General features: G+C 61.7%; 1 protein-coding gene across 2 annotated transcripts in view; it reads right to left on the reverse strand.

Moving 5' to 3' along the window:
* SLC9A3 (solute carrier family 9 member A3) overlaps window positions 1-14,776 on the reverse strand; it is a 40,602-nt gene extending 25,826 nt beyond the window's left edge. For both annotated transcript variants that reach the window (XM_089908637.1, XM_022581297.3), the window contains exon 1: window positions 14,563-14,776. In XM_089908637.1, coding sequence (XP_089764763.1) covers window positions 14,563-14,776 — 214 coding nt within the window. The remainder of the gene's footprint in view (window positions 1-14,562) is intronic.
* Window positions 14,777-15,149: the final 373 nt, after the last annotated feature.

Consider the following 15,149-nt stretch of genomic DNA (forward strand, 5'->3'; position numbering starts at 1 on the left):
ATACGGGAGCAGAAACTAAAAACTCAATGGAGGGACCTCCCTGCTGGTCCAGCAGTAAAGAATCCTCCTTCCAAGGCAGGGGACGCGAGTTCTATCCCTGGTCGGGGAACTGAGATCCCACATGCCACGGGGCAGCTAAGCCCGTGTGCCATAACTAATGAGCCTGTGCGCCTCAACTAGAGCCCACGTGCTGCAAACTACGGAGCCCACGCACTCTGGAACCTGCGCGTCACAACTACAGAGAAGCCTGCGGGCTGCAACAAAGAGCCTGCATGGCGCAACGAAGATCCCGCGTGCCGCAGCTAAGACCTGACGCAGCCAAGAAAAAAAAAAATTAAAAAACCCAACAAAACCCAACGGAGGTGTTGGAAGATGAAGTTAAAGGATCTCTCAGAAGACAGAGGAAAAAGACAGAGACACCAATGCAGGAGAGGACATTCAAGAGTAGAAAGAGGACGACACAGGTTCTCTCAGAAGGAGCTAGAAGAGGGACAGAGGGAGACACACGGACGAAGCAGCCACAAACATCTCCAGATGAAAGGCTTGTGCTTCCAGGGACCAAGCTCGACAGATGAAATGAGATCTGCCTCAAAGCACATCATTACTGGGGAGAGGAGGAGGGAGGAGGGAGGGGAGAGGGGAGGGGGTCCCCAGCATGAATCCAGTAGGTCATCAGTCTGCTCAGGACGGTCGATGTCACCCTCTCCTGCACAGCCAGTCCGCAGAGGAAGGGGGGGAAAGTCACATTTGATGGAGAAGGAGTCCACCAAAGAGGGGCTCCCCAAGACAGAAGGCATGGGATGGCAGGCGGGGTGCCCCGTGGAGGGCAGAGTGACGGGAGGGCCGGTGCTGTGTGTGGCAGAGGGAAGCCCAGGGACCTGGTGTCTCGGGACAAAGCAGCAGACACGGGCGCTGGAGTGCTGTGTAGCACAGCAGCCCGCAGGGGTCTGGGGCAGGGAGTTACTTAAGTACATAGAAAATGGCACCACCGACCCCAGACAATAGTTAACTTTAGGTAAAACGAACGGTTGTGCAGGAAATGGAACAGTGATCCGTGCTATTCCAGGCCACGTCTCGTGTCGTCATAACAGTGTATGGCACTGAAACCTCGGTGGGAACGTCAGAACTCAGGGAGCAACACGTGGGTGGGGGCAGGTTCCCCACATCTGGGAAGCTCACATCACAGCTCCTTCCCGCCTTGCCCACCTCATGTCTGGTCCCGGCCAAGATAGCTTGAAATGCCCAACACATGGCAGCAAAGCCAGGAGCCACAGGGCGAGCACAGCGGCCTTGCTGGGGGCGGGGCCGCAGGGCAGATGCTGTGCTCCCAGGTGACACGATTAGCTGAGTAGAAAACCCCAAAGAATCAAGAGGAAACTCCTGGAGCTAGTAAGCGATGGTAGCAAGCCTGAAGGATATAGATTGTCAGTTGCTTCCTATAAACTAGCAATGAACGTATGGAATTTGAAATTCAATACACAATACCATTTACATCAGCACCAAAAGAACCCATGCTTAGGTATAAATCTAACAAAATATGTGCTGGGCCTGTATGAGGAGAACTTCTAAACTTGGATGAAAGAAACTGAAAAAGATTTAAATAAATGGAGAGAGAGTCTACGTTCATGGAGAGGAAGACTCAATATGGTCAAGATATCAGTTCCCAACGTAATCCACAGATACAATGCAGCCCCAATAAAAAATCCCAGCAAGTTATTGTAAGTGAATATCAAGAAAGTGATTCTCAAATTAACATGGAGAGGAGGTAAAAGACTCAGAACAGCCAAGGCAACATTGAAGGAGAAGGACCGAGTTGGAGGACGGACGCCACCCGACTCCAGGACTTACTGTGAAGCTACAGTAACCGGGACAGTGTGGTGTCGGGGACGGAATAGACATATAGATCAACTGACAGAACAGAGCCCAGAAACAGACCCTATAAATGTGGTCACAGACCTTTGACAAGGGAGCAAAGACAACGCAACGGAGCAGAGACAGTCTCTTCAACAAATGGCGCTGGGACAAGTGACGTCCACACAGAAGATGAATCGAGACCTCACGCCCTTCACAAAAATCAACTCAAAATGGATCGGGGACCTGAAAAGCTATGAAACTCCCAGAGGATAAAACAGGAGAAACCTAGATGACCTCAGGTCTGGAGATGAGTTTTTAGACACAACACCAAAAGTATGATCTATGAAAGAAAGAACTGATAAGTTGGGGTTCCTTAAAATTAATGAAGTGTCTGTGAAAGCTAAGAGAATGAAAAAAGTCGTAGACAGGCATGAAGTATTTGCAAAACACAAATCTGATAAAGGATTTGTATCCAAAATATGCAAACAACTCTTAAAACTCAATCAGAAAACAACCCAACTGAAAAATGGGCCCCAAGTCTAAAGAGATACCTTACCAAAGAAGAAGTGCAGACGGAAGTTAGGACACGGAGAGACACTCACACCATGCGCTGTTGGAGACACAAACGGAAACAGCACCACTGTTCATCCTCCACAATCATTAAAGTCCAGGCACTGACCACACGAATTGCTGGTGACGACATGGAGCTCCAGGAACCCCAGTGGGGACGCAGAAGGGCGTCGCCGCTCTGGAGGACAGTATAATAGTTTCTTACAAACTCAACACACTCTTACCATGTGATCCAGCAATCATGCTCCTTGGTATTTACACAAATGAGTTAAAAGCTTACGTCCACACAAAACCCTGCACACAGATGTTTATAGCAACTGTATTCGTCACTGTCAAAACTTGGAAGCAGCTAAGGTGTCCTTCAGCCGGCAAACGGATAAACTGTGGCCCATCCAGACAGTGGAGCATTCTGCACCAAAAAAGAAGTGAGCCATCAAGCCATGAAAAGACGTGGAGGAACATTAGATGCATGTGACTAAGTGAGGGAAGCCCATCTGAAAGGCTGCATCCTGTAGGATTCCAACTCTAGGATATTCTGGGAAAAGGCAAGACCATGGAGACAGTAAAAGCCTCAGTGGGTGGGACTTCCCTGGCAGTCAGGTGGTTAAGACTCCGCTCCAATGCAAGGGACACAGGTTTGATCCCTGGCTGGGGAACTAAGATTCCACAAAATAGAAATAAATAAAAAAGTAGATACACGTCATTAGACATTTGTCCACACTCATAGATTGTATGACACTGATGGAAATTTAATGTAAACCTTGGACTTCAGTTAATAATAACGTATTGATATTGGTTCATCTATTGTAACCAATGATCAGTGCCAGTGCAAAATGTTGACAACAGGGAAACTGTGTGTGTGTGGCGGGGGGAGGGGAATGGGGATGGGAGTACAGGGAACTCTCTGGACTCTCTGCTCAATGATCCTGTAAATTTACAACTAAAAATATTCAGTGTACTAATTTTTAAAAGCCAGCATCTCTGCAGCCATGGTGGGTGCTCCTCTGGAGGGTGGGCCTAGCACTGGGATGTGGCCTCAGGAGGCCGGGCCAGGGATGGAGGTGACACACTGAGTACGAGAAGGCGGGCCGGGCGGGCTGGGAAACACGCCTGCTTGTCACCCAGAGGGAGAACCCGGTGCCGTCAGCCTGCAACTTCCCGTCAGCGTCAACCATCTGTCCTGATTCTACTGCGCCAACACGACGGGAAGGCTCCCCCAGAACTTTTACAAACAAAAGCCCCACTTTTTACTGCAAAGGGTGTTGTTGCCATCCACAGGGAGGGGTCCCACGGACCAGCAGAGTGAGGTCCGGGACCCGGGACGCCAGCCCGGGAGGGGGCCTGCCCACTGGGGGGTGTGCGGCGGGGCGCCAAGGAGGGCAGGTGGTGAGGGAGGCGTGCGCGAGCAGGGATGGCACCAGCTTCAGACACCAGCTCTGGCGGCCCCGGCGACGACGGCAAAGCCAGCAACGTGCCGGACCCGCGGTCCAGCGCCGGTCAGCCCTGGTGCATGGCAGTCTCAGACCTTCGAGTCTGCGGCACAAGGCGCTTCGCCGAGATCCGGGAGCTCCGTTCACACGTGACTCGGGGCGAGAGGACCTCCCCGGGGAGAAGTCCCTCCCGGGGCGCCGCGGCCTCGCTGCCAGGACCAGCGTCCTCTCCTCACCCCTGCGGGCCTCTCCCTGCTCCGAAGGAGGGGCCCCGACGACCACCCGACGTAGGGTCCTCGGAGCCCGGGGGCTCCACGGGAGGCGAGAGCCGAGGCTGCGAGCCCTGCGCCCCGCCCCTGCGCACACCCCGTGGGCCCCCGATGGGTGGGCCCAGGCCAGGCTGCCGGGAGGAGGTGCACATGAGTGCACGGCTGCGAAGCAGAGGACCTTGCTCCCCGACAGCGGACGATTTGTCTTGTTTAACTTTAACTTCCCACAGTCAGGCCGTGGGGCCTGCGCGGGTCAGGCTGAGCACAGCTAAGTGCGGGCCCCGGGGCTCCTGCAGGTGGGGGTGGGCGGGGATGTGGTGGTCCCACGCGCTCCGGGCGGCCTGTCCTCAGAGGCGGCCACCGCGGGTGCGGGGTTGGGGCCAGGCCTCCTCTGAGGACAGGCCGTCCGGGCAGCCGGCCTCCTTCCCACTCCTCTCCTGGCCGCCTCGGGCCCCCCTCCCCCGAGATCCCGTGGCTACGGGCCACAAGCACGGCTCAGGACGGCAGTGACTTGCAGCTGGTGGCTTGGGAGGGCGCTCACTTCACCTGCCTTCCAGACATGTTCAGCTCATTAACACTGAAAGGAATCTCTCCAGATCATGAGCAATCCAGGATCGTAAATGGAAAGCCCGCCGGAGCTGCTGCTCTCGTGCCAGTTCCCTGGGTGCCCTTGAGGGCCAGGTGGGGGTCTGCGGGGGCTGCAGAGACAAATTCCCCTGGTCTCTGCCCCCCGCACCAGCTGGAAGAGGCCGGGGGGACGGGCATGTTGGGAAGAGGGTCCCAGAGCACTGGGCCCGGGGAGGCAGTCGGGTTGGACTGATTCCCCCGGTCTGGCGAAAGGAGCCTGTCCTCGCCCCTGGGCGGCCGGCCACGTGTGCTCACCCTGCATCTGCCAGGCCTCCCTGGGGTGCCCTGGCAGAAGGCAGAGGGGGTGCTGGGCCAGGATGTGCTCCCCTAAGACCCCCGAGGCAGGCCGTGCACAGGGCTTGGGGCTGAGGGCGCCCTTGACATTGGAACGTTCTTGGTCCTAGCAAGTTAATGAGTAAAGGATTTTGACAACAGACGCCGCATTCTCCATCCAGGGCCTTCTCAGAAGCTTAAAACTGCCCTCCTTTTGTAGGAAGGTAGGCTGTATGGGGTTGGAGGGGATGAGCGGGGGAGGGCTGGACCCTCACAGCCTGCACGTGGGTGTGTGCCCACAGGCCCCACCTCACACACTCACCCCTGAGCCCTGCTCTGTTCGCTAATTATATTGCTAAATGGCGGTCACATGATCCCCCCTCCCAAATCCTAGCGACACTGTACTGGAGACCCCAGCACCGAAAGGGTCACCTAACAGCCGGGGTTTGAGGTGCACCTGCCTGGGGCCGACACCAGGTCACAGGGAGGTCACTCCTGGCCAGCTCCATGCAACACCCTCTCCAGCTGGGACCTCACTGGGTAAAAGCCAGCACCTTGCCGAGTCCACAAAATCATTCCCAGGACAGGTGGGAACTGGGAGGCTGCAGGCAACAGGTGTGTGTGGGGGGCAGGACTGCCCAGTCCCCTCCTTACCCGGCATTAAAGGACACTGGCCCCTGCCCTTGCTGGTGCCACGAGGTCCTGGCTCCCACCGTCCACCTCAGACTTAGTATCTGTAGTTATCGTGTGACTGTCTTGGCATTTTCATTTTCATTCAACTATTGTTCGTTGACCTCTTATTAAGGCCGGGTGCTGTGCAGGGTAACTACAGTGTTCACAGAATGTCCGCCAGGCACCCTCTAAGCACCTGTTGAAGTCTGCACCTGAGGGAGGTGCTGAACCTGGCCGTGTCCCTGCTGAGGAGGCTGAGGTGTCAGAGGGGACAGCAGCTTGCCCATAGCAAGGCCATCACAAGTCCTCTTAGATGCAGTAGCAGACCAGGCAGGTGCAAGAGTGTGGGGGGGCCCTGGGGAGTCCTCAAATTCTGTGAGGTTGCAGGCAGCCTCCAGGAGCCTAGCCAGGTGGCACCTGCTCAGGACAGCGACCATCTGCTTCCGCCTGCTGCCCCCCCTGGAGACCCACAAGCTTGGGCCTGGTCCCTGCCTCACCCCAGAAGCTCTGATTCGAGATGCTTGGGCCGACGACCCCCAGGAGACTGAACCGGACTGAGAACCGGGGGTCTCGCCAGGCCTCCCAGAAGCTGTTGAGAGTCTGAGGCCGGCCACACGCCCCAGGCTACAAGGCAGCGGGTCTCCGTCCGGATTGTCAACTGAAGGAGAATGAAGGTTTTGCAGCCTCAGGATGCGGAAGGGTTAGGGTTAGGGTTAGCAGTCACACGTGGAGGTGCCCTCGCACATTCTGCTCGGTTACTGAGTCACTGCCGGTGCTGCGTGGGGGTGACACTGCCTCCCGGAGAGCCTGGCCTCCGAACTGGCCTGTGCAAAGTAGCAGGAGGGAGGCCGTACCCCTCCCACCGCCGCCCCCAGGCCTGCTCTGGGGCCCTGCCCTGGGGGTGCCCGGCGGCTTCTGCAGCAGAAAGGTCTCTGTGACCCCAGGATACAGCTCTCGGGGGGCCAAGCCTCCTCCACCACCGGCAGGCTCTTCCCAGCACGCCCCTGGGAGCCCGGCTTCTCCTGCTGGAGTGGGGCCCGGGGGTCTCCTCACGGCCCCGTGTGCTCCCGCTGGCTGTGTGGGGTGAGGACAACGTGAGCACGACCAGAGCCCCAGGCCTGTCTCACCCACTCCTCACAGACCCTGCTAGGGAGAGGGTGACCCAGAGGCACATGAGGGGACCTCAGGTCCTCAGGCCCCCAGCATCCACGGCCCCTTGGGGACTAGATCTTAGTGCCACAGGTGAAACCCTCAACCCACGGGCACCAGCACACACATGCAGGTGCGAAGGCCTCTGGGCGGCCCTGCCTCGATGGGTCCACAGCGAGCAGCAGGCAGGGGGGCGCTGCACGAGCACCCAGCGCGTGCGGGCCATGTTCCAAGGAAAGCAGGCTGGGAGGCTGCAGGCCCGTGTTCGCTGTGCCCCCGCGTCTAGGGCCCGCTACACCTGAGCAGAAACAGAGCCCCGTGAGCTGGTGGTTCCCACCCTTTGTGTGGTTCCAAGAGCTGTGAGAAGCAGCCGCTTCCAGCTCTCACGCTGGGCCTTTCCCAGCTGAGAACTCAAAACCAGTTGGACTTTGGCAAGAGAGCTAAGCAGGCGGTAAACTCACTGGAAACCTCCTGATATGCCCGGGAGGAAGCGGAGCCTGGCCCTCGCCCTCCAGCCCGCGGCCTCCTCCGCGAGCACAGGGTGGGCCCTAGAGGATCCTGGTCTGCCCCCGGCCCTGGAGGCTGGAGGTCCAGGCTCACGGGACGCTCCGCCGAGCCGACAGCTGGCCACCCCGCCAGGGCCACATCTGCGCCAGAAGCAGAGGGTTCAACCAGGGGCCTGGGATGACTCAGCTCAACACCCCCCCCCCCGAGTCCACAGCCTCCAGCCTGTCCCACCTCTCCACCGTCCGGCCCTGACCACCCCCCACCGTAGCTGCGGCAGCCCTGACACCTTCCCACCCGCCAGCGCTGGGGCCCCGGGGCTGGCGTCTCTGCCCGGCCCTGCCTCCGCCAGCCCGTCTTCCTCTGCCGGCCCCTCCCTTTGCAGCCCATCTCGACTGCCCCGCAGAGGGGAAGCCCGCACCCTGGCCACCACCTGAGCCCTCAGCCTGGACTCTGAACCCCGGTGTCCAGCAAACCCTGGGGCCTCTCCATTCATTCTAGAACCGATGAGCGAACGCTCAGCTCACAGAAGTGGACCTGAGGTGCGGCCAGCTCCAAGGAAAGACCCCATGACCTCAAGGTGCTGCCCAGTGCCTTGCAGTGGGACCTCAGCCCTGACAGGTGGGTCAGGCCTGGCAGAGCCGGGGTCCTGGCAGAGGCGAGGCAGCACCAGGCCCCTCCCTGTCCTGGGACACCGGGGGCGCAGAGGCTGGAGCAGCATGGCCTGGCTGGGCCCTTAGTGCTCAGACACCTCGTTCAGAGTCTCCGGAAAGCAGACCTGGCTCTCCCTTCTAATCCTTGAGCAGGTACGCACCATTTTTCCGGCTTGTCTGTTCTGAACATGCTTATGGGGAGAATCTTACAAAATCAGAGGGATTTTGCAAACATTACACACCACCACGGGGCAGCTCAGCTCAGGGGGTGATGGGTCCGACCCACCCTCATCTCTCCCTTGGGGTCCTGTCCCTCCCGGAGGGGTCAAGGGTGCTCGGCCCAGAAGCCTCCAAGGCCCCACTTCGCTGGGACGCATGTGGCTGGTGGACCCGCTGGCCCCTCACCTGCCACCCCTCTCCTGGGGGGCCTCCTCAGCTGCCCCACAAACATGCCCCCATATGGCCACCTCAGGGCCTCTGCAGGGCCGTCTGGACCCTGGAAACGTCCCCCTAAACCTCAGGGCTCGTTCCTCCCCACCTGCGTTATTCCCTTCTTTCCCTGTTCCGTCAGGACTCGACACATGCACCCTGCGGCGAACTCGCCTGCTCCGGGGGGTGTGACACACCCCGAGGGAGGTCTGGGTCTGTTTCATGGGAAGCCGTGTCCTCGCGGCCTGCAGCAGCGCCAGACACGTGGCAGCATTAAGGTTTGTAAGATGAATGTTAAACTAGCACTCGGAGCTGTTGTGGCCGCTAAAAATCAAGCATTTTGGCTGCACTAATAGAATAAATCAAACGTTCGAGCCCAGATGTCGTCCTGGGCCGGGGATACTGCGCGGCTGGGGCCCGAGTCCAGGCTCCGCCCAGAGGGCGTGTAGGCGTCCGTCTGCAGCCTGCGAGCGGGGACCCGCGGGCCTGTTCTGCCCTGTCTTGCTCCAGGAGGCAGGACTGGGTGTGAACTGACCAACTCAGCTCGTCAGGGAGCTGCTTCAGGCCGGGCCTCGCGCGGGCGAGCGCTCCCCGCCTCAGACCTACAGCCCACGGTGCTCCAAGCTGATGCGGCCTTGCCCTCAGCCTGCGGCGGTCACCGGGTGTGCCTGTGTGGCAATTCCGGTCGAGAATCTGGCTAAGGAGCTTAGCATCTCGAGGGTCTGGACGAAGCTCACACCACCGTGGAGTGTCCGCTCCCTCACCCACTCACACGCCTGTCCAGCCACCCGTCCAGCACGCGTCCGGCCGAGCACACGCGTCCGCACACATACCTGCAGGAGCGCTGCCGGGGCAGGCCGGCCTCCAGGCGCTGGGGACACGCGGGAACGAACAGACACAGCCCCCGCCTCTGCAGAGCTGACCTGGTTGAGCCCAGACCCCAGTGTTGAGGGGGCGACCTCAAAACCCCAGTGGGCTGGAGGGTTCTGAGCTCAGAAGAGGAGGGGGGAGAGATGCTGGTGGGTGGGGCTCCTGGCCTGGCCGCAGGGGGGACGGGGGGTAGCGGCCGGGCTTCAGCTAGAACCCAGGGAAGCGGCAGGGCCATAGCCTCGCACCCACGGGGCCTTGCTGCTCCCGTGCCCGGCGCTCCCTGGGCCTCTGCCACCCTGCCAGTCCCCTGCCCACCCCCCCACTAATACTGTGCCTCCCCCATCCCCACCCGGCCCACAGGCCCCTGGAGCTCAACTCCCCCAGTCTGATGGGCTCTGTAGGCAGGGCTGGGTGGGGACGGCCTCTGCAGGCACCTGGGTTCCGCCAGCGCCCCTCTTCCCCCTGCCCTGGGCAGACGGAGGAGACAGACTTCACAGTATGAAGAAGGGATGGTGAAGGGGCAGGAGACACCGAGCAAGGTCAGGAAGGAGGCCGGGGGCTGGCTGGGAGCGAAGGTGCAGGCGGGGGTTGGGCACAAAGCCACCCCAGTGGAGCGGACCTCACGCCAGGAAAGCACCCAGGCGCCTCCAAGGTTTCCTGGTGCAGGGGACGGGGCCCCAGCTGTGCCCACCTCAGCCCAGGGAGGTCACCACCCACTCTGGGCTCCAGCGCAGAGAGGGCTGGAGGAGTCCCTTCTCAGAGGGAAGGCAGGAGGCGTGGAGGGAGCCCGGGACCACCAGCCCTGACCTGGTCCACCGCACACTGAGCCTCCTGCCCCACTCTGCCACACGCTCCTGGGAAAACTTGCTGTCAAAAGGGACTCAGACGCTGGGAAGAAATAAACGTGAGGCCGATCAGGCACCAGACTGGGAGAGCCCAGCGGCAGGTGTCAGTGACCTTTGGGACTTGCAGTCCTGGGAACACTGCTGTGATTCTCTTGGACCGCGGGAGTGGGCTGGATGGGAAAATCCCTGGAGAGTTCCTTCTGCCAAGCAGGCAGGACTGGGGCTATCAGCACTTCCCAACCTTTGCCCCTCTTCCTCAGGATACTCCACAAAGGTACCTTAGCTCCAAATGCAGGGGATTGTTTGACAGCCCGTGGCTAATTCTCCCATGGGCAGTTCCTGACAAATGAGACTTTACACTTTCAGCACAGAATGTCCCTCCCATAGACACTCTTGGGAGAGGCCTTGGTTCCAAGACCTTGGATGATGGGTCTTGACTCCATCTGTCCTGCCAGGCTTGGGGTCCACTAGGGCCCACTGATTCGTCTACTCCTGGGAGGATGGGGTCCACCGAAGACTCCTGCTGCTCACGCTGCGGTGTAAGGGAAATTTGGTGGGAACAGGGAGGAGAGCATGGTGGAGGGCGCCGGGGAGCCCACAGGAAAGAGGGACAGAGGTTGGGTGCAGTGATGGGGGTTCTGGTCTTAGGACCAGAGCACACGGAGCGAAAACCACAAGCTTCTGGTGTCAACCCAAGGAGGTAAATATTGTCCACCACTCCCCGACAGCCTGGGAGCACAACCCAGGGCAGACACCCAGCGCCCGAAGGCTGAACTTCAGAGAAATCCACCGACATGGCAGGTGCTCTGGACAGAAGCCATGGGCTGTGCCCCTCCCCTGGCAAGGGCTGGGGCTGGACCAGAGGAGAAGCCACAGGGAAGGCGCTTTGCAAGTGACGGGAATCGGGGTCTAGGGGCCTGGAGAGCAGAGTCTGACCTGATAAGGCAGCGGCTGACACGTCCAGCCGAACAGAGCGGGACCCCAAGGCTGAGCTCCAGCTGGAGCACAGGTGGGAAAAGGGACCTGCGTCTCCAGGAGCCAAGGTGCTGCAGTCTCGGAGGGGCAGAGCGGGTAAAGTGTGCAGATAGGGTCGCACGCGTGACCCTAAAGGCCCTGGCTACTCCTCAGGGTGCCCGGGGGACCACGTCCGGCTTCTGCTGGTTAGGAAAGACACACCGTGCCCCCCGCCGGGGTCTCTTCCTCCAAGACTGGGTGAAGAGGGAGGGGGTGACCAAGCACGGAACAGAAGCACTCACAAAACCCTGGGGGCCATGGGGGAGAGGCCGAGGATCTCAGAGGACCATGGCTGCTGGGCACGCCTGGGCCAGCGCCACCCACCCCAGCTGCTCCCTTCTCTGGATCCAGGGGGACCCACGGGCTCCGGGCTCTTCCCGAAGTGTTCCTGCCAGGGTGTGGGGGCAGCCCCCTGCCTCCTTGGGGGTGGGATCTGGGGGGGGGCGCCCTCTTAGAGAGAGAGGAGACGGAGAGGGAGAGGAGAAACAGCAGAGACGGCGAGTTCCGCCTGCCCCTCTGGCTCCGCAGCTCAGAAGCCAAGTCACCGCTCCCAGCAGCTCCGGCCAGGAGTGAGCGGAGCCCTCAACCCACTGGCTCGGCGCCAGAGCACGACACACGGGGTCTCCCTGGCGGCCTCCAGGAGCACCTACCCTGGTCACCCGCCACCTCCAGGCTGTCTCCCGAAGCTGCCTGGATCCCCAGCCTCAGGTGGGCCCCGCCCACTGCTGCCACAGCTTCGCCATCGCACGCGGCCGAAGCGCGCCCACCCAGCCCACTAGACGTTGGCCCCAGAGGAGGCCAGAGGAGGTGGGACAGGCTGAGGGAGAGGGAGTCCAACCTGGTCCAAGGCCCAGACTGATCCTGGTGTGAGTGGCTGCTGACTCGAGGCCCCCTGGGGAGCACACGTCCCACCCCGGCCCGGGCTTTCCCCATACACCCAAGGGCAGACAGCCCCCAGTGCAGGAGAGTCCTCAACCTCGGCCCTGCAGGCCCAGCCGGGAGCTGTGGGCCAGCTCCCTCCCTGGCTTCATCCCCTTCTGCATTTCCTAAAGATGCGACAGCAGGTAGGGACCCGGCAGGCCCAAATGCGTCTGCGAATAGGGACCTGGGGCCTCAGGCATCTGCGAGCTCAGCAGCCACCCCAGTTCCTCTTCTCCGTCAGGTGCGGGGGGCGGGGGAGGGATGTCTGTGCAGAGACACCTGCTGGGCTAGAGGCGGGGTCACGTGAAGCCCATGCTGAGCCACCCGGAGAGCCTTGGGGACCTGGGCAGGGTCAGTGCAGTGGGTTCCAGAGGACAGGGGCATGGCTGGGAGGGGGCTGGGCCTGGGGAGGGTCCCAGCTTGCTTTCTAAGATGGGAGAACAGAGTCCCTCTGTGCAGCCTGTTCACGGGCGAGACCCTCTGCCGTCACAGCAGGACCCTCCAAGTGCAGGACAGCGTGGGCAGCGTCGGGGTCAGGCCTGGCCCGGGGCAGGGCACTCCCAGGCCAGCTAGGCCGGCCCCATGGGTCTTCTCTCCGGGGTCCTGTTCATGTTCCCTTACAGCCCCCCACCGAGCCTCTACCCAAGCTGCCCCCCTTCCCCCTCGGATGGGGCCAGCAGCCCCAGGGGAGGCGGAGCTACTGAAGTGGCCACAGACAAACACATTCTGGGCCCGCCCTGCCCACGAGAGGCGGAGCTGGTGGGAGCAGGGCCCCCCCCCCCCCAAGAAGGTCCCCTCTGGAGGAGCTGAGCGCTTAGGAGACCTCGGGGCAGGCTCTTCCTGGGTGAATAACAGACACTGGACCTCCAGGTGCAGGACCTGGGGCTGGGCTTGCACAGGAAGCACACGTTCGCTCTACACGACAGGGGGGCTCCAGGTCCCAGGTGGGGACCCCCGGAGTGTCATGGGTCCACCCTGCACGTATCTGTGGTTTCACAGAAGAGAGAAGGGGGCTGAGGAGGAGACCCCCGCTCTGCCCCAGAAACCGGTCAGCTCCCAGGGGAGCCTCAGGACGGGGTGCTGCTCCTAGAGCCCCAGGGTGAGGCTGGACCTGCCCCGTAAGTGGCCAGTAGAAAGTGGCCAGTGTCGGCAAGTCCCCTGCGGCAGAGACACCCAGAGGACACATAGCACGTGAGACCGCCTCTCGGTGCCGACATTTCACTCCTGACGTCACAATCCCCCACAAAAAAGCCAAGGAGTGGAGGGCAGCTTGGGCACAGGGACTGGGCAGCAGGGCCAAGGAACTAAACACACACCGGAGGAGAAAGGGGGAGGCAGAGGGGCCGGAGAGCTTTGAAAGAAACAGAACAAAACGAGAGACTTAAAGGGAGGTCGCTGGCACGGCAGGACACATGGCAGAGGCAGGGCTGAAGGAGAAACGGGCTGTAACCAGCCGCCGAGGAACACCGGGAGCCCCCAAAGCCAGGTCCAAAGTCCTCTGACCGCCTCTCCCCAGAGCCTGCCCCTCCTGGCCCCGCTGAGGAGGCCAGCACCCCCGGCCCATCCCCATTCCAAAACCTCTGCGGACCCATCCCCGTCCGGCTGCTCTGTGGTGAGGGGGGAGTCCTCAGACCCCCTCACAGGGTTTCCCCCGCTCCACCTACTAATTACACCTGCCCTCACATCTCCGCCACCTCACGGAAGACCCTCCCTGGTGTTGATCAACACGTTGAAGCTTTGGTCCTCAGAGGCTCTTAAGAAAGCTGACCTTCCTGTCACCTTGCCCGGGAGTTACCTGCAGTTCCCACTTTGCTGGCTCAGTGGAGCCAGTCAGGAGGAGAGAAATCTGACAGACCAGGATTTTGAAGAGAGAAACACCGTCAGTGGAAAACTTGCTCCTATAAATAGGACGGTACCGGCTTTCATCTTGGTGACACCATTTTTCTTTCTGCACTGGGGACGGAGTGCTCCGGCGCTTGAAGGCAAGGACATTCCCTCTCTCCTGCACTAACAGCCCCGACAAGCCCGACGGACAGAAAACCTGGCTGCGGGAGCCCCAGCGCGGAGCAGTCCGCGACGTCTGCTGGCCTGGATGGGGCAGAGGGAGTGCCGACCGCGGAGACCCGGGGACGCGGGGACTCAGGAGGCTGCGCCCGCCCGGCCGGGACCGAGTAACCCTCGGCCACGAGCACTGCCACTCCGGGCCCGGCCAGGCTCGCAGTCCCCGAGCCTCGCCCTGAGCGACCCAAGGGCCGAATCCCCGGGGCTGGCCGCGGCGCTCCCCGACGGGACCGCCGGGCAACCGACCTTGGACGCGCCCCTTCCACAGGGAAGACCACGGACCCGGCGGGGCGCGTGAAGAAGGCGGCGCAGGCAGCCGGCTCTGTCCGCCGGGGGCGGGGGCGCAGGAAGGGACCCGCAGACCCAGCGGGTGGGGGGGCGGGGAAGCCGCGGCGCGCCGACGGACCCCGGGCCGGCTTACCGATCTTGGCCAAGCTGGCCACGAGGATCCAGAGCGCGATGATGTACGGGTCCTGGACGTGGTGCCATTTGAAGGTGACCACCTGGAAGCCCTGGCTCTCCCCGTGCGCGCCGTCAGGCATCTCCTCGACGCCCTGCGCCCGCGGCAGCTCGCCCAGCGCCAGCAGCGCCAGCAGCAGCCCCCATCCGGGGCCCGGGGCCCCGCGCCCTGACATCGCCGCCACCGCTCAGCGCCCAGTCCAGATGCTCCGGTCGCGAGAGCCCTGCTGCGCTCTGCGGGACGTGCCGCGCCGGGGCCGCCGGACCAGCGGGGCCGGCGGGACTCGCGCTGGGCGGCGCGGAGCTGAGTGCGCTCTGGGTGAGGGCTGCTGTCCTGGTCCCCGCCCGCCTGGGTGGCCTTTAATCCGACGCCCCCTCCCTCCCCGGGGCGGAGCCTTCCCGCCCTCGCCGCGCACACGAGAGCGCAGCCGGAGTCGCCTGCTCTCGGCCCGCCCGCCGGCTTGCGGCGCACGCCCGCCAGGCCGCCAGACCTCGCCTCCCACCCCCGCGCCCCGGGAGCCTCATTTTCCACCCACGCCGGCCTGCCCC

The sequence above is a fragment of the Delphinapterus leucas genome, chromosome 3, assembly GCF_059928025.1.
Source record: "Delphinapterus leucas isolate spDelLeu-1000000601 "Yukka" chromosome 3, BTC_Dleu_Yukka2, whole genome shotgun sequence".
NCBI lineage: Eukaryota > Metazoa > Chordata > Mammalia > Artiodactyla > Monodontidae > Delphinapterus > Delphinapterus leucas.